The 19,070-nt window shown below is 34.0% G+C and overlaps 1 protein-coding gene across 24 annotated transcripts; it reads right to left on the reverse strand.

The window, feature by feature from the left end:
* Positions 1-456: 456 nt before the first annotated feature.
* LOC18437562 (DNA-binding protein RHL1) lies at positions 457-18,156 on the reverse strand. Of its 24 annotated transcripts, none has more exons than XR_016040929.1 (20): positions 18,037-18,156; positions 16,470-16,615; positions 15,221-15,396; positions 14,836-14,894; positions 14,285-14,386; positions 14,022-14,177; positions 13,649-13,750; positions 13,296-13,425; positions 12,871-12,977; positions 5,986-6,096; positions 5,764-5,847; positions 5,417-5,637; positions 4,740-4,894; positions 4,397-4,569; positions 3,948-3,987; positions 3,779-3,816; positions 3,136-3,182; positions 2,330-2,364; positions 1,914-1,955; positions 457-755 (listed from the first exon to the last, which is right to left on the reverse strand). XR_016040929.1 is itself a non-coding variant. In XM_088846904.1 (20 exons), exons 2-20 carry the CDS (start codon positions 16,544-16,546, stop codon positions 720-722), a joined length of 1,845 nt encoding a protein of 614 aa, XP_088703030.1. In that variant the 5' UTR covers positions 16,547-16,615; positions 18,037-18,156; the 3' UTR covers positions 457-719. The 24 variants fall into 24 exon arrangements, 18 of the variants coding, with proteins under 18 accessions (XP_088703030.1, XP_088703027.1, XP_088703023.1 ...); XR_016040930.1 differs by having other exon boundaries at positions 3,948-3,984; positions 17,940-18,156; XR_016040928.1 differs by having other exon boundaries at positions 17,940-18,156.
* Positions 18,157-19,070: the final 914 nt, after the last annotated feature.

Consider the following 19,070-nt stretch of genomic DNA (forward strand, 5'->3'; position numbering starts at 1 on the left):
CGTCCCTGCCAAATACTTCTATGTATTGTAATTCCTCAAATGAAGGGTAATAAAAGATTATACACATACTACAAAGTTTACACGACACAAAATATAGAAAAAACACTCAAACCACCTCAAAACCTCGATGAGCTAAATCAACCAATTTATCAACAAAGTGGTAAACTTCAAACGTTTATTTCATTCAAACTCCTGGACTATTTCATTCAAAATATCCAAAGTGCAAATGTTCTAATTCGAAACTCCAAACAAGCAAAGGCATTTTGGTAATTGTGCCCCCACTTAAGCACCCTTATTTCCTGTTCAAATCCTACCACAACCTTATTTCCTGTTCAAATCCTACCACATGATTGTCAATCAAAATCTCTTGTTTCAGGCTTGAAATTGCAGAGACATTTGGTTACTTCACCCACTAGCACTATGGGTCAAATTACTAAAAATTTTCTAACAAAATACTTTGACCAATTGAGTAAATTGATTTTATTGAATTAATAATTTTGTTGATATATTGGTTCATGTAACCACCGTAGTGTGGTTTGATGATTTAATGTGACACTCAAACATTCACATATTTGAGGGCATACATAGCCAAACCCAAGAGCCAGCTCCTGCTGCTTTTTGTTGAGTGAGACATCTGGGGCACAGGAAGAGCCACCTCAGATTCATCATGCACCATGAATCAGACTATGCTTGTAATCTGCATTCCTGTCAGATGTATTTCAACCTAGCCAATCTTCATCATTGCCGTTAGTGGCCTGGAGAAAAGAGGAAGCAAAATCCCCCAATTTTAGACTTTATTCTCCCTAACTGGGGTTTACAACCAATATTTATAATACATTAACTAGCTATTAGTCAAGATAAGAAATGTAACCAACATTCATCGTATCATCCACAAGCTATATTAGTCAAGATATGGACATGTAATAAATGCATTACAATATCATGTACTAGCAATTAATCAAGATATGAACATGCAATCAAAATTAATAATATTACTCAGCGGTAATGATTCAAGATATGAATATGCATGGACCAGCTATCTTTAGCGACATCTTATCATTTCTGCAGTCTTAACTTTAACATGGATATCCCGTATTGCATGATGAGAGTGGATCACAAGCATTTAATGAATGAAAAAGGAAACTGCAAATGTTTTTTTTGGTTATGCAAAGAAAATTACATTGAAAACTTATAACACACTGAATAAAAGAGAAGAAAATCATGCCCTCCAAACTTTCTTTACAAAAATACTTCATGACTAATAAGTAAAATGACTACCCAAAAAACAAAAAAAAGAACTGGTAAGAATGGGTTATACCTTAGATAAAATGCATAGTTGCATGCATAAGCAAGTTATTCATCACCAGCCTTTAAAAACATGAGACGGGCTCTGACAAGCAAGGGTCCTGAGCCCAAGAGGCTGACATGGCCGAGTCGGACTGCCTGACTCGGCCAAGTCTCACTCAACAAATATAGAAAATTTAGGACTTGGGTCAAACTCACCCTATATTTGGGGTTGGCATTCAGACCACCACCTTGCTGAGTGCAAATGTCTCTGGCAAGATGGAGCCCAATTCAGCAATTTTTTTCTCACTGCTCATCAGTTGTCAGTCATAAAATTCATGTGGGCTATTCGTGGTGTGCTTCTATTACTTCTATTCAGTAATATTTGAGTTAATAGCCTTTTAATATTTTAAAATAGTATCGCATCCTACTCCCATTACTAGTAAGCACTGAACTTTGTGGATTAGAGTACTTGTTCCCATCCAGACATTTCCCAAACTCCCTGCTGACAACAGGAAAGGGGAAAATGCAACATCCAGCACAGTCTAGAATGCAATGATTGAAAACTCAAAAAGGAATCTTAAAACTATCAAAATCCTACAGCATTTTCTATGAAGGGCAAATTGCACCTGCGAGTCACTTGAGATCACTTCAACATCATCATGATCCACCTGAAATTCACATCGGAGCAATCATTTGATGAAAATAACTCTGTATTTATGTATGGACATAAGCTTGCCTGCAAAAAACCTCCACCGTCCAAGATTGCAGTGGGTCCCTGCAATCTCCACAGTCCAACTAAGTTTGATGGTGGAGGTTTTATGCGGGCATGCGAGCTTGCCCACCTGAAATAGTTTACCTTTATGTATAGACCAACAAACTAGGCCTAGCCTAACAAAGAGGAACCCAAATTAAAATACAGATTTAAGAATGGGTTACACCTATCAAAAAACTGCCAAATTTGTAATGATAACTAATAATATAAATTACTGAAATTTATTCTAGAATTGTAGCACAATATATATTGTAAAGCATGGACACGTACCTTTGATGGCTTTTGTCTATTCACATGTATGGTCCCTGCAATTTGAGATGCTACAAAGTCAGAAGAATAATTCCTGTATGTCCCATATATTCAGAAAACATATAAAAAGTAAAAGCATTTGGAGGCAAAAAAAAAAAAAAAAGCACAAAAACAAACAAAAAAGCAGATCGAAAGTTCATTGAAGATAGAATCTGAACTCATACAAGTGCGAGTCATTAGCTCTCCAATATCCATCAATAATTTTGTGAGAAGAAAAAAGAAAAAAATAATTGGAAGCAAATCTAAGAATATAAAGTAGGAAGCCCAAAGACAGTTACAGGACTTCGTTTTATTTAACTTTTACAATCTATTCAAAGGTCTACCTTAATATCTATATGCTTAAAATTGGAAGCATGAGGATGGCATGAAGATGTTTAAAAAAAATGGCCTAGAATGATGCCCATAACCATCCATATAAGAATGTGGATTTTCCTTTATCCGCCCTAGCCCCGACAAGATGCCTCAGCCAACAATCAAAGAAGTTATTTCAAAATCCATTAAGAAATTTACATTAACATACACAATAATTTACATTGTACGACTAAACTAAACAGAAACTGAAAATAGAAATCAAGTTTTAATGTCTATGCACTGCCACACCATAATTTAAATTGTACATTTGATATAAGCAGAAACTGATCTGGGATAATATACACAGGTAACAGCTTAGAAGTTACTGCTGAGGCATGTATTTACAGACATTTAAAATAATTGTGAAGAAAGTCACAACAGAAAACCGACACTAAGGTTAAAGGAAGTTTAGATACCCACAAGTATCGGTCTTTACGCGTTTATTGGTATGTGTCTCTTCAATCTGCAACACCAATATGATACAGGAAGTTTTCATCAAATGGAAATGCAAGGTCACCATAAATCTCATAAACTCCATTGCCCATGCACATATTATACTACTCTGTGTGTGAGTAAGCTATGCACGTGCAGCATCTAAACTAAGCAACTTTGTTAGTGTCTTTCCTACAACCAATAAACGATGAATTTTATTCATCCAAAATAAATAAATAAATAAAAGATAAATTTTGTTGAGAAAGCCAATAGAACGTTATTGATACACACAGAAGAAACCTTAAATGAATATCCAGACAAATAGCAGTTAGAGGTTCCTCAGCTTAAACAGTGAAAATAAAATGATCCAATGAACCATTGAAACACTAGGCCATTGGGTCATTACAGCCCATTGAAATGGTTAACAATCAAGGACCACCATGACAGGACATGATTGGTTCAGCTACCATCACTTCATTGGATAGTGATGGCCCAATAGAGATTGGTTTCTCCAAGTTCATAGGAATATCTTATACTCCCCATTACGAAAACCAAAGAAGAGTTGGCCACATGGCTGGCATGCAGTGTAGGAAAAATCAGGAGCTCAGGACCAAAGTACCATCTTACTTTTGATTTCCGTGGACTCTGCCTCCTTTCAAAAGAAGCTGGGTAACATCATAATACAAAGTAGTTAGCAAATAAAGGCTTGGTACCTGAAGCAAGTCAGAACTTAGTTAAAAGACCTACACATGCATATCCTGATTAGCCCAAACAGCTCTAAGGAGAAAAATGGCACCTTTTATTGCTGACGAGGCCTTTACATTCTTCTTTGGCTTCTGCACCAAAAAATAAAAAGGTCAAAAATCCATAGCATAAGTTTCCATTGTATTATATGGATGGAGCTTTTCTTGAAATGCCAAAATAACTGGATAAGAAAAATAAGGAAAATTTAGAGCCCTTGCATTTGAATCGCTTAAGTGTAATATATTAGAAAACTATATTAAATAGAGACCAAAATTTCTACTCAAGTATTTCTAGTTCACCCCTCAGCCAAGTTTGTAAGTGCAATCCATTAGGTCTACGAATTCTTTTGAAATGGATGTATAGTTCCAATCAGTTGATGTAGCCAAAACTTGAATATTTGTATGGATCCCACCAGCCATACAAGGAAGTGCTGTATGTAGCATGGATAGCCAAACTGCATTAATCCCTAGTTCCACTTTAATGATTTTTGTCATGAATTACCTGTTCATCCACTTTGTCAAGAAAATTGGACAAAGTAGCTTGTACAAGACTGACTTTTCTCTTAATATCACGCTCTTTAGATTTTCCCAAGGACGAAGAAGACGGTTTAGCTTCAGCTTGCAAATGGCCTTTTTTCTTGCCATTCTCATCCTTGACAGAATGAGGGTCATGGACTGTCAAATTGGAACCCTGTCAGTTCTCAGGGACAGGAGATAGAAATTTCACTTAAATGGAAGCATGCACATAAAGCTTAATGCAATCTGAATAGTCAATGTAAAGCAACTAAATAATGACTTGCATATAGGGACAACAGTGTTTTTGCAAGTTTTAGGGGTAACTATACAAGTTTTTTTTTCAGTTTTGTGATGAACCGCCTCTTTCTTCACATCAGGCATTTTTTCTGTTTCTTCCTTTGTTTCATGCACTTGTTCTGTTTCAGATAACTCTGAGCCACTTTCTTTACTGCGAAAATCATCTCCAGAAGAGGAATCAACATATCTGCAGCAGCAAATACAATACATAACAATCACTTTATGAAACATATAAAGAGCGCACAACCACAAAGAAAACAAGTGTATAACAAAGAGCTTGGCCATCAACAGGAAACTTAATGATTGTATCATATATCAAATGTTATATCTCATAGTTAATATGCGAAGTAAATCCAATGAGACGTTGGACAAAGCACCAACAAAGAAGAAACTATTATAGCACAAACTGGAGTATGGGGATAATATGAAAGTTGACCTTCATATAAAGTTAACCTACCTATATAAAACAAAGGCATTAACTGAAAGTAAAAAGATAACTCCTCCTAATTCAGGACATATGATGGTGGTTTTGGTTATAAAAAAGAAAAGAGTAACGAAACCACTTCATACAAGAAAAACATTTCAATAACCTCAGTATCAATCAACATTGTGAACGCTACCAAATTCAATAACCCTCATTGAGAATCAACCTTTCCTCAAAAACTACTCGAATTCATCTAAAAGAATCATATTCAAAACAAATTAATACTTGAATGTTCTCCCGGCTGTTCTTGCAGAATGTCGAATAGGAGTCAGAATCTCCTCCTGTGCGCCATTTGAATTCTCACCAGACAAAGGGCTAGAATTATCAGAATCGTCGATCTCAAACTTAGTCTTAGGAGAAAGTGGTTCATTGGGTTTAATTGGGCCTGATTTCTCTTTGGTTGTTGCCCCAACCCCACCTTTGAAATCAAAATCGGAATGAATGGCCTAGATAAAGAAAGCACTATAAGTTTTCAATAATCAAAATTTGCTAAAAAACTCAGACAACACAAGCAAAAGAGTAATACCAAACTAGTAAGGAGAAGAAATAAACACATTGAAAGGGAAGCAAACCTCAAGTTCCTTAGGGAACTCAAGCTGGAGCTCCTCGGGGTTAGCTTCTTTCTTTCCGATCCACCATGCATCAGAAAATACAACCTACCAAAACAAAAGCATAGAAACTGAGAATCGAGAAGATGAATTTTATGAATTAGAAACCAGAAGGTTTTCACACACCATAACTACCAGACACGCAAAAACCCACTCACCCGAAAAAAAATGTTCCAAATTACTAACCAAGTTCTCAAATGAATCCTCACATGATACGTTCTTAGACCCACGAGCAAATTGAAGTGTCAAGTACTTGTTCTTCGGATACACAATAGTTCCAAAAAGCTTCATCCGACCCTGTCATCAACGAATTTCATAATAAAACCATAATCCCAATTCATAAATGCAACACAATAACAAAAGTTATAAAATAAAACAAATTAAGACGCTTCACAACCAAAAATAAAACCCATCTTAGCAGTAATTAGTAACTGAACAAATAATCAATGAAATGACAAAGAATATAACTAGTGAATCTTGTGATCATTCAACAACGAACAAAGAATAATCTGAAACCGGACCATCCCAAACATCAGAAAAACCTAATTGAAGACTAAATAAATACAAACCCTAAGATTCACAGACAGAGAAATTAAGACCAATGGTAAACTAAACTTCAAAGTTCAAAATATTAATGAAATGAGTAAGAACATGTCTGGTGAATATTACGATCAATCAATAATGAACAGAGAATAGGCTGAAAAGGACCAACCCAAATATCAACAAAACCTAATTAAAAACTAAATCAAAACAAACCCTAAGATTTATGGAAAGAGATATTCGGACCAAATGGACACCAAACTTCAAACTTCAGCCTTTCAAGTTATCAACACTGCTATGAAAAACCCGTACAAACCAAAATTTGAAGAAAGATGCATGCCACTTCATTATGAAAACCTGAGGAAAATCGATATAGAGGATCGGATTCTTCGACCCTAAATCTGCAAGCTCCCCAATCTTTCCACCACTAACAGGCGCCAAAAGGCCTGGGAAAGCAAAGAGAAATTTGCTTTTTCGGTGTCCCTTTTTCACAATGTCACGCCCATCTTGTTTGGTGACCATTTTCGAAGGTTCCAGAGGACTCGAGGGCTTTGCAGGAGCTCGGGATAGAAGTTTCTGAGATAAAGCGAGATGCTTAAGCTTCTTTCTCTCTGTAACTTCTCTATTTTCAGGTAGATTTTCGCCATTTTCAGCTGATTTCGGAGCTCGAACCATTGGTGATTTCAGAGAAGAAGAGTGCAACCTGAGACTTTGAACACGGAAAGAAGAAAATCCCGCTAATTGTATACTGTCAGCAATTTCGATGGGATTGTGTAGTATGATACCGTTTCATACAGTATGCTCACAATAGTCGGAGTCGTAAGGATTGAAAACAAGTAAAATTGTTTCACGCGGGCTGGACCGCATTTCTACATTATTGTTCTTAATATCATTATTAGTTTTAATTTTCAATTTTTTTTTCTTACTCATGAGTTCCATGCTAAAGATTATATATTCTTTAAAAATCAAATTATATTTAAAATATATATTTACTGTCAAGCCTGCATTGCTACAATATGCAGGCTGGTGCTGCATAAAAAACCGTGTCCTTGAAATAATTCTCACCTGTAGTAGGGCACTAGAAAACGCGCCTAGTCTGTGCTGGGCCATATAATTTTGGCCCAGGACCGACCCGGTCCCAAGCATGTCAAGCCAAGAAAAAAAGAATTATGAAAGAGTGATATGTACGTGGGGTGCAATTTGTATAGAGCCAAGGCTCTAAACAATTAAAGTAGAGCGCGCCTTAAAATAGTATCGAGAAATGTGGTTTCAATACTAAAAATCTCTGTGATAGTTTTCAAATATATTTTTATCTCTAATTATAAAATTTAGATCGAGCAGATCTATGAAAACTTAAAAAACTGACGGTTAAAAAATGCATTACAAGATGCACTATTTCCAAAACTTGAAATCTATTTTTTTTCTCATGTCTATGCATCTTGATGTCGAGATGATCAATTTGAGGATATTTGAGTATAAAAACCTCTCCTAGTGAAAGTTTTTGAGATATGCTCTAATTTGACTGTTTTGTGACTCGGCTCTATATAAACTTTTTCATATATGTGTGTGCCTATGTCGTGCTTGCACTATGACTATAATTGCATGTGCATTAGCAATACTTGGACCATGTGAAAAATAACTTCAAAATATTCTTTATATTTCATTTATTTTACATAATTAAATATATTCTTGAACATTTCTATGTCATACCTGAATTTTTCAAATGTTTTTTCAACTTTTCATAATTTATTTAATTTATTGACCATATATTTTCTTAGCAAATACGCATTTTAGTCTTTTTTTTCATAAGTTTTATTTAAATTTACATAATTTATTTTTTGTTAAACTCTATCTATTTTCTAATCCAACTTAATTTATTTTATTTGCTAAACTCTTATCTATTTTCCTTTAGTAATACAAAATAAGTATATGTAGATTGCGCAACATTACACTTTTTGTATTTATGTAAACTTAATCTTATATATATTATTTCCATATGGTTGCAACCGTAAACAATCCCACTACGGTGCACCTTCAAATTTTATCATAATGTATAATTTTTATGTAAAATGTTTTTGAGATTATCTCAAAATCAATTTTTATATCTAATTATAAAATTTTAAATTTCAAAAATAGTTAAAATCAAGTAAATCTATAAACATATGAAAATCTTGAAAATTGACGGTGTAGATAATATGTTGTAAGATGCACTATTTCTAAGACGCAAAATCTTTTTAATTTTCATAGTCATACATCTCAATGTCGAGATGATCAATTACAAGGTTTTTCAACATTAAAACAACTTTTTTCGATGAATTTTTTAAGTGCATCCGTAGTTCTATATTATAAGGTTGCAAGCTTATATAAACTTTTTCGTAAAATTAAAGAGTGTTAAAGTATGAGTATGAAATGTTGTGTGAAATTGAAGCATTAATTTACCTTGTCGTGGTTGGATTATTTTTCCTGCTTGGATCATTTATTTATCATTTGCTTTTATTTTATTTACGTTGAGAGCTGAGGAATTAATGTGTTTTTCTAAAGGAAAATTGTTTAAGGGGAGGGGGGGGGGGGGGGGGGGGGGGGCGGGGGGGGCTGGACCGCATTTCTACATATGTGGTCCATAAAGTGCAAAGCATCCATCTTAAAGATGGATGCACATAGGTGTTCCATCTAAAACCGATGGAAACTAACGGTCGTCCAAATGTTTTTTTATTAAATTTATTATTTTTAGCTTTTAAAATTTATTTATTTTTTCATATTCATGATGTCCATGTTAGATATTACATATCTTTAAAAATTAAATCTTAAAATCCATCTCAAAAATATATTTATTAAGAAGCCTGCATTTCTACATATGCAAGCTTGACTACTTAGAAACTGGGTCCTTTTCTAAAAGAAAGGGTTTCTAACTTTTAAGGAAGTTAAGAACAATGTCTCAAAACCTGAATCTTTAGGGCTTATTGGTCACCCACAAATCTATCAAATCATTGGATCAACGATTTGGATTGGGTCTGAATTAGTCTAATTGGTGATCTAGAAAAATATTAAAATTAAATAAACTAAAAATTAAAATAGGCATTTATGGGATGGAGATTTAAAAGGGACTCAATAAAATATTAGATAAGCTCAAAGAAAAATAAAATAATATATATCTATATATATATATATGAGGGTTTTAAAGACAACTCGAATTAGAGTGGTTCGGTCCCAACCGATTCCCATCCAAATTGACGAAACATATCAGAAATCGACAGGTTTTAAAACACTGATCAAAGACAAGAAATTCTTTTAGCCTCCTATTTTCCATAATTTTTACAATTTCTTTGGGACCTTGCCTAGAGCATGTCTTGCAGTCATGTCAGGCTTGTGTCAGGGTCCCATTTACTCAGCTAGACCTCATCCGATGCGACTCGGACAAGTTATAGTCGACTCGCCATGATTTAGACCACAATTTGTGGTCATGTTTGTTGTTTGGATTTTTAGGATCCATGCCTTCTCTTTCATGTGAGCGCAAGTAATAAACTAGAATTTGTCTCGCTAACCCACAAATTTTGGAAACTTAACCTCTTCAGCCATAGACTAATCTCAATAGAAAAAATTTCCAAATCTCTCTGTCTATGGACTTTGAAAAATATGTCTAAAGATTGAAGATAGGCCGTCTAGGTATGAGATATTAGTATTGGAAAACTCAAAATTCAAATTTTTCTTTTAAAAATAATCATCTAATGATTATTAGGTGGCTCCCACAATTTAAAATTGAAAGAATTCTCCCAAGTAGGTTTTTTAATAGAGGTACTAGATCTCAACTATGCTCTTGCAAGCGTAGTATACGTGCTTGTTTGCATAACATCTGGAACCTCCACTTCTGCCCAAAAAACCCATCAAATAGTGGTTATTTGATAGTGAAAAAGTACACAAAGAAATTATTTATTTTTAATACAATGAGATCATAATCACTTTTATATGTCAAATTTCAAGTCGGATGGTTGTGAGTGTCATTTACTAGATCAAAAGTCCAATTTTTTTTTTTTTCGAATGTTGTATCACTCCCCAAGCCATCCAATAGCTAGTATCTATTGTGATCTTCTTGTATCAAAGATAAACGGTATACAATCGATTTGACATGCGATAGCTAGTATCAATTGTGATCCTTCTTATAGCATACAGTCCCTTTGATAATAGCTTGTAAGATAAACAAATAATACGTGATTACAACATATAAAAGACCTGAAAAAAAATCGCTCACGTGCTCAAATCAACTAACTTATTGTTACTCTTGAAAGATCATTTCTCTAAAGTACTTCCTCAATTATTTCGTTAACAATTTCGAAGATGCTTATACTCTAGGTTAGGAATTCCAAATAAGTAAAAACATTTTTGTTAATTTGGCACATTTAGTAGTACAATGATATCAAGGAAAAAGTTTATATAAGGTATCAACTTTATATAGTTGAAGTATGACCCCTCTCAAAAATCTATCACAAAAAGTTGTTCGGCCTTACAAAACCCTCTAATCGATCATCTCAACCTCGAGATGTATAGAAATAAAAAAAGAAATAAGTCCATAAATAATGCATATTATAACATATCATCCAAACCATCCATTTTCAAAAATTTCAAGTATTTATAAATGTACCCTATATGCACCATTTTTTTAATTTAAATTTCATAGTTAATGGTTAAAACTTAAAATAGATTTTTAGGCCCAATTTTTTTTTTTAAAAAAAAAAAAATGATTTTTAAGTCATGACATGATTTACCAACCCCAAAATACACATTTGAGCATATGGTCGAGACGTTATATACAATACACGTACAATAGAAATTATACAACTTTATATACACTACACGTACAATAGAAATTCCATGCTTGTTCTTGGTTCCAAACTGAGGATAGAGTTTTACCCTTTCCATTCAATTTTCAGACTCATAAATCATTAGACTTGATTAACCCAAGGCAAATGATATATCTCATAATCCCACAGTCCAAGTTTCAAACATGTACATATATTTTTTATTATTAGAATTTATCAATCAATATTTTGAACCCAAAATAAGCAAAGCCATTTTCGTACATTTACATTTGCTAGTTCAACATTCCAAAGCCAAGAATATGAGTATTTCAAATATGGGATTGTATACAATAAGACTATTCATCTTTAATACAGAGAGGTCACACTTACTAACAATCATATGATGTGAAATCTGATTGTTTAAGTGTGTCACAAAGTTTAAAAAATTTATTTTAAACTTTGAGCTTGATCAATGAAATAAATACAGCCATCCAATTTCACATTCAATGATCAAGATTAATTGTGACCACCTTGTATCAAAGATAAATAATCGTATTATATACTTCCTTTCAAATATTCTTCTCACAAAATAATCAAAGAGGTACGAGTTAAATCACTTTTTGCTATCATATTAATTTTATAGCGAATAACTTGGTTGATCTTACCAGCTAAGTGATCTTTTAAGGCGGTTTGACCATTTTGATGATCATCATTGTCGTCATCATCATCAACGCCTTTTTCCTACTAATTGAAATCGACTACATGGATCATGATCTACCATTCTGCTCTATTAAGGGTCATACCCTCAGTGAGAGTATAAGTCCACATATCTTTTCTCGCTCCTTCCAACCAAGTCCTTTGGAGCCTACTACTTTCCATTTTTGAGTATTTCTCTTAAAAACTATTTTTCTTTATTCCATGTGTTAGGGAAGAACAATGAAAACCAGTTCTCAAAATATTGAAAAATACAGCCCAAAAAAAATAGAAAATTAATTGGAATATTCATTTAAGTAGAAAAGTATGTGTAGGTTATCAGTTGTGGCGTCAGAGCTTCTAAGAGGTCTCTGATCCTACAATTTAGTAGCCAAAGCAGGCTTTGGAGTCCTCAAAAAAAAAAAAATCTTATGCCATTATAGCTCCACTAAACAGCTTGACCATCTCAATCTACTATAAATTCTTACCAAGTTTGGTGAGAATTTGAATCCAAAAATTTCTGGGGAATTCTTATTGAACTTAGTGATAATTTGAATCTAAACATAGTTTATGGGATATGTTTTTGTTGAGTCAGCCAACTCATGCATCACCCCCGGTTCTCAAGGGTTTTAGGAATCAAAACGCATCTTAGATTACTGCAAACCCCATCCAGTTTCAGCATCTATGAATTTGGAGCTCCAAAAACCAATGCAAATCTGATTATTTTTTAAGATTTAATGCACATTCAAAAAAAAAAAAAACAAGATGGACCAATTTTAGAATTCAAATTTCCTCTTTCTTTCAGATTCAATATCCAGGTGATCGATATGATTGATCAATAAATTTGGGACGGTATGTCCATGGATGTCCCTGAACCTTCAAATTTAATCACAAAACCATTTTTTAATTCAGAACACACCTGCTCCATTTGCCTGTAAAAATTACAGTCTGAGTAGTTTGATGTGTGGCCTCAAAGAGATAAACATAAAGCGAGATTACCACAAAAGAATGGTGTGAAACCGCAAGAGCAATCTTAGAAACTTACAGAACCAATGATTTTAACGATCGAATCAGTTCCAGATATGCATTCATCCTCTATGTAAGGGATGGTCTTCCATGCCTTCAACTTGATCATCCCACTGCTATCAACTTCTGTAAACACAAGAAGTGGTCACTTGGGAACAAAAGCTTCATTGGAAGTTTTTGAACGGTTTCACAACTGCAGTGGACTAAACTATTCTGAAATCAAAATAATTTGGAAATAATTCTAGATTGGCCATATAAATTTATAACTGAAACTTGGCATTGAAATCTTGGTAAGACATTTCTGTGTGTAGTAAATCTATTTATTTTAAAAAATATATATCATCTATCCAAGATCTAAAATTTTGCTTCAAACCCCAGCAAAGGACAAACTACTCAATTATGGGAGCAAGTCGGTCTTCAATAGATAGACTGGATTTGCTGTACCATTGCTATTATCATTCTGCTCCATGCAGATTGCAGCATAGTGTGAATTCGCCAACTCAAACAGTGCAAATTGCCAAGTTGATGAGACACCAGCTATGTTTCCAGAAGCTTCTAGAACTATGTCGGATTCCTGCAATTCAAAGCCAAAAAGATTGACATCTATAAGTAAAAACTTCCTTTCCTTTTAACTAATAAACGTCATTATTTTTCTGATAATTCCTACAGAAAAAAAAAAAACCCAACTAAAGAGAAGCCACAAAAAATGCCCTCCAACTATGAAGACAAATAAACAAGGAGATTTCACTATAACCATGAGGGTAATTAAAACAGCTAACATCAGATTGTAAACATACTTCATTTAGAGATTTCAAGTCCCCCATGGCTCTTAGATGTATTGTAAAATCCTTAAAGGGTGCTCCCGAAAATCCCCTACCCAATGCCTTAACATATGCTTCCTGCAAAACTCTCCATCATGGCAAACTAAAAAGCATAAATTGTGAATACTCCATAGGGATAATGGCGATTCAAAATCCATTTATACAATGCAAAATCTAAGAAATCTCCAGCATGATGCATTATTGGAAATTAAGGATCCCTTCAATACTGCAGATTATTCCTTCTCTGTTAAGGGAATCACCCTCTTCTTTTTATTTGAAACTAAGAAATTTTCTTTGAGCTGATCTAATTTCCAGATATTGTGATACGTAAAAAGATAATCTCACTCACCTTGAGAGTCCACAACTTCAAGAGTTCTTGTCGTTGAATCTCAGGGTCCTTTAGGGCACATAAATACTCCACTTCCTGGGAGGATAAGTAACGTTTAGCGAAAGAGAGGATGTCATTCCTCATCTTCCTCTGTTTCTCTTCTACATCGATGCCAACCTTTTGATAAAAGAATAATCAATTCTTAAAACAAAATTTCCCACAAAAAATATTATAGCAGCAACCAATTTTAAATCATATTTGGGGAAATAAGTTACGGAATTTACAGGAGAGTCTATGGTCACACCACAGGCAATTAATGAAGAAGTATGTGAGAGGTTGAAGTGCAAGGACGGTGGAACCTGATGTGCCCTAGGTTGCCATTCTACCTAGCCAAATAAATAACATTTAAGAGAGAGAATAACAAATAATAAAAAAGACAACGATAAGAAACAACAACAACAACAACAACTACCCCTATCCAGTGCCTTAGACTGGAATACAATGTCAACCTAATAAACCGAAGGGAAGATATAGTATAACCAATAGATAAGGGAAAACCACAATGCACTGAGATCATCAGTATTCTATGATGATGGATAGTGATGGAGTGAGAGTGGAACTGATCGTTAGGGTCCATTCCTTTTCTTACGAGTCCCACTAACTTCATCAGCGTCCATCATTCCATTGGATGGTGATCACCCCAATGAAGTCCGTTTCTCCATAGTCCATCAGGTTATAGAATATTTCCCTATACCAAAATGTTTATGATACCTATGATCTAAAAATTAATATTAAAGCAGGCTTCTTCAAGCATCAATTAGATTTGACTGTATACCTCCGGCTTTCCATATTTGTTCTTCCTGAACTTCAATGATTCAGGGCGTTCTTGGGAATCTGTATCCAATGTAACACAAGATGGGTCCATCAATCAAAATAAAAGGGATATGATGATAAATCAGTTCATTTGTTGATTCAGCAAAACCTTATTCATGTTTGGTCAGGTTCTTAAGCACAGCATGCTTGTATGAATATTCAATAGCAATATATTAAAGATGCCGCAACATAAATCTAAGAAAAAAGAGAGGAAACTTTAACTTTGACTTAAGGTCTGCCAATTAAATTAGCAGAGCAATATTGTAAAGAGTGTGATTGCGAAGGATAGTTTATAAGAAGGTAGATGCTTTAGAAAAAAAAAAATGGGCATAATACTCGAACCCTACATCTAGCCAGAGTGGTTCGCACCAAAGTACGCGTAATTAGGGCATGCTTCTGAAGCTTATCTCCTCCCATACGAGATATGTCTTCCTTTTCCTCTGGAGATAGTAGCTTTGCATATTGACTCAAGAGGATTTTGTCCTCTACCTCATCAGGCATGACATACCAAAAATGGGCCTCTCTGCACATGAAACAAAGAAACGAGTTTATATTATACCTGAAATCCTAACAATTCACGTATGCCACTTTTGGAAGTGGCATTTAGAAAGTGCACGTTTGTAGTTCGTGGTAAAATGTGCGTAAAAAGTAAGAGAATCATCCACTATTAAAGATTCTACACACCTATAGTGTCAAAATCGAAGAAAAGGTATGGAGTAGGTAACAATGGAAAAATACCAATCGTTTTAAGGGTGTTAACATGTGACTGATGGTATTAGAACCTAAATCAGAACCCCAACTGGTCTTGAACATAGAACCTGGGGGAATCAGATACCAATGGCATAAACTACCAATGGAGAAAGTCCAGATTGTATTAAGGGCATTGACATGGCCATGAATATATATGTACGCATGTCTACCATTCAACATATCATCATGATGGGTTTTGGCAAAATTTTACGTTGGCTGCCTACCTAACACAACCATGCCCTTTTACCCGGGTATGGGATGGGTTAAGGGAAAGTTTAAGGTCATCACCTTTCTTAGACCAGTCTAGCATTCTACATATATGTATGCAAATATTTTACATTCCATGTCAAAAAATTCAACCCAAGTCCCCAACAATTCTAGGGTAGATAAGGAAGCTTTATTTTGGCATATTAAAGATTAATCCCAATAAGAAAAAGAAAACAGAAACCATGAACTGCTTTCATAGTCAATGGCACTACAGAGATATCATATGATCATCAAGGACTTCAATGCGCAACACTAAACAACTATGCACATCCAAATTCCAGTTGATATTGAAATATTTTTTCTTTTGGTGTCTACAATGTTTTAATCAAATTGCATATTACGTATTCATGAGCAAATCATTTACATAGGTCTTCATGAGCAAGACATAGGAACAAACGTAAAACAGGTGCCATGCCCCATAACACTGTGAATGCTTAATCCCATTGGGTACACTTAGATGGTAGATCTGTAACTGGAAAGGAATAAACACAACCACAAAAAACAGATAAAATAAGAAAAGAAAATGGAGCTATATCAAAGAGTATGGATGGTTAAGAAGGATTGCACCAAAAAGCCTACCTTGGACAAGGAGGCACAATAGAAACTAGCGGAAGTGGCAAACCAGAAAACTTCCTCGCAAAACATTGAAACTGCATTAAGAAAACTTTCCTCACAAGGCAACTGCAAGCAGTATGTAGCAGGGCGAATATCTTCTAAAGCATTCCCTGTCATATGTTCAACCAAAGCTTATTCTAGTCATTTCCAAAGGGAAAACTCTTAAAGAAAAGAAGGCGCATTCCATCATCTAATATAAAAATCTCAAACCATCCATCTGACTAGAAGACTAATAACATGAATCAAGAGTTATAATCCTAGTTATAGGAGTGAGCAACCCTATGATAAAAGAAAAAAAAATTGTGCAAATGAAGGTTTCATCATGCTTGACAAGCGAATCAAAAAATGTATCTATTCTTTCCATACGATTAATATAGTGATTGTTTCCAATACATATGTAATGTGCAGCCTTGTCTCCTTCATATTACACATAAGTTATTTCAAAAGAATGGTACAGCCTATTCTGCCTAAGAAAATACTAGCCAAGGAAATAGAATGAATTATCCTTGGAAGTTGAAGCTGTAAGTTTGATTCCTCTGTAGTCATATTATACTTAATAGATAAACGATCCATTCACTGAAACAGTTTGTGGTTTTCTGAAAACAAGAGAAAGAAAACCACATGCAACAAATCAACCTGAAAATAAAGTGCTTTAAAGTGTTTAGAACTGCTCAATTTTGTGATAGGGAAAAGAAATCTACCCATTCTCCAAAATAGACAAAAAAAAGGTGATCAGAATTTCTGCACTTCTGAAAATTAAGATAAAGTTCTCCAACCCTCCAAACTTGGCAAACAAAGTAATGGGAATCGCCTCAATATTGAGAAATTGAAAAAACTCCTCCAAATATCCAAAATCAACAAAAAAAAAGGGACCCAAATCACCCACTTCTCTATAACTTCTGAAAATTAGAAGAGATTCCTCCATTCTCAGAAATAAGCAAAAAGTTACCATTTTTTAGATTTATATTTATTAAAGCATCCAGTTTTCTGGATATTAAACAAAGTTCCTCCCAATCTCCATATTCAACAAAAACGACACTGATATAACCTGGTTTTCTGAAATTTAACAAAATCCCTACTATTTTGCCAAATTCAGCAAATGCACCTGGATATTGAGACAGTGAATCACATAATTTCAGTTTTAAAAATGACAAGAAAGAGGGAAAACGTTTTTAACACTTCCTAAATCACATCCCTTATTTTAGTTTATTTTATTTACTCAAATCAAAAATGAAAAAGAAAAAACCAAAACCTTCAAGGATTGGAACTGATAACAATCCATAAAATTCATGAACTTTAAATATTGTGAACCGAATTTGAGCAACTGATAATTAATCAAATGATGGCTGAGCCCTAAACGAACAAATATTCATGGAATTAAGCTCGTGAATGGATACAGAAAAAAAAAAGTGGAAATTTGCGAACGCAGCGTACCGAAACTCAACTCCAGAACAGGTGATCGAAGAGAGGGGGTGAAATGTTTGCAAGTAGAGAAAGAAGGGAAAATATTTGTGAAGGAGAGAGAAAGTACCAGTGAGTTCTTTTTTTCACAGCGGACGATGCAAGACAGAGTAAGGGACAAATATTTGTGAATTTTCACGGAAAATATTCGTGAGAGATATTGATTTAGGAGTTTACATGGAAAATATTCGAGATGCGATTGTTTAGAATGAGAACATTTAACTTGGAATAGAGTGGTCACAATTAATTACAACCATTCGATGAGAAATTTGATAGTTTGGATGTGTAACAAAGTTCAAGAAAATAATTTAAATACATAAGGTTATAACTTTAAAATGAGATAAATAGTCTAATTCTATATTTTGCTTTTTATATAGGGTGCGGTTTCTATAAGGTTGCAACTTTACACAATCCAATTAAAGTACACCTCTAAATTTTATCACAACATGTAATTTCGGTATAAAATGTTAGGTTGTCTTAAAATCTAATTTTATATCTAATTATAAAACTTTAAACTTCAAAAATAGTTAAAATCAAGTAGATCTATAAACATATGGAAATCTTGAAAATGGATGGTCAAGATAACGTGTTTCAATATGCACTATTTCTGGGACTCAAAATTTTTTTTTCCATATTCATACATCTCAATGTCGATATGATCCATTAGGAGGTTTTTCAACATTAAAACAACCTTTTCTGATAGATTTTTTAGGCGTATATGTACTTCTACATTTTAAGGTCGCAACTTTATATAAACTTTTTCCTTTTATATAAGGTTGCAACTTTAAAATGTAGAATTAGAGATGTACCTTAAAAATCCATGGAAAAGATTTTGAGTCCTAGAAAGAAACACTGCATTTTATAACATATTATCTATGGGGAAAAGTTTATATAGAGCTGAGGCTCTAAGCAATCAAATTCGAGCCTACTACAAAATTTTCACAAGAAGATGTTGTTTTGGTGCCCAAATATCTTCAAATTGATCATCTTAACATCAAGAAGTATGGACATGAGAAAAAAATGAATATCAAGTTTTGAAAATAGTGTATTTTGTAATGCATTTTTTGACCGTTTATTTTCAAGATTTTCAAGTTTTCATAGACT

Source organism: Amborella trichopoda, chromosome 9 (genome assembly GCF_054954075.1).
Source record: "Amborella trichopoda isolate Santa Cruz 75 chromosome 9, AtrichopodaSantaCruz75HAP2 v2.0, whole genome shotgun sequence".
Classification (NCBI taxonomy): Eukaryota; Viridiplantae; Streptophyta; class Magnoliopsida; order Amborellales; family Amborellaceae; genus Amborella; species Amborella trichopoda.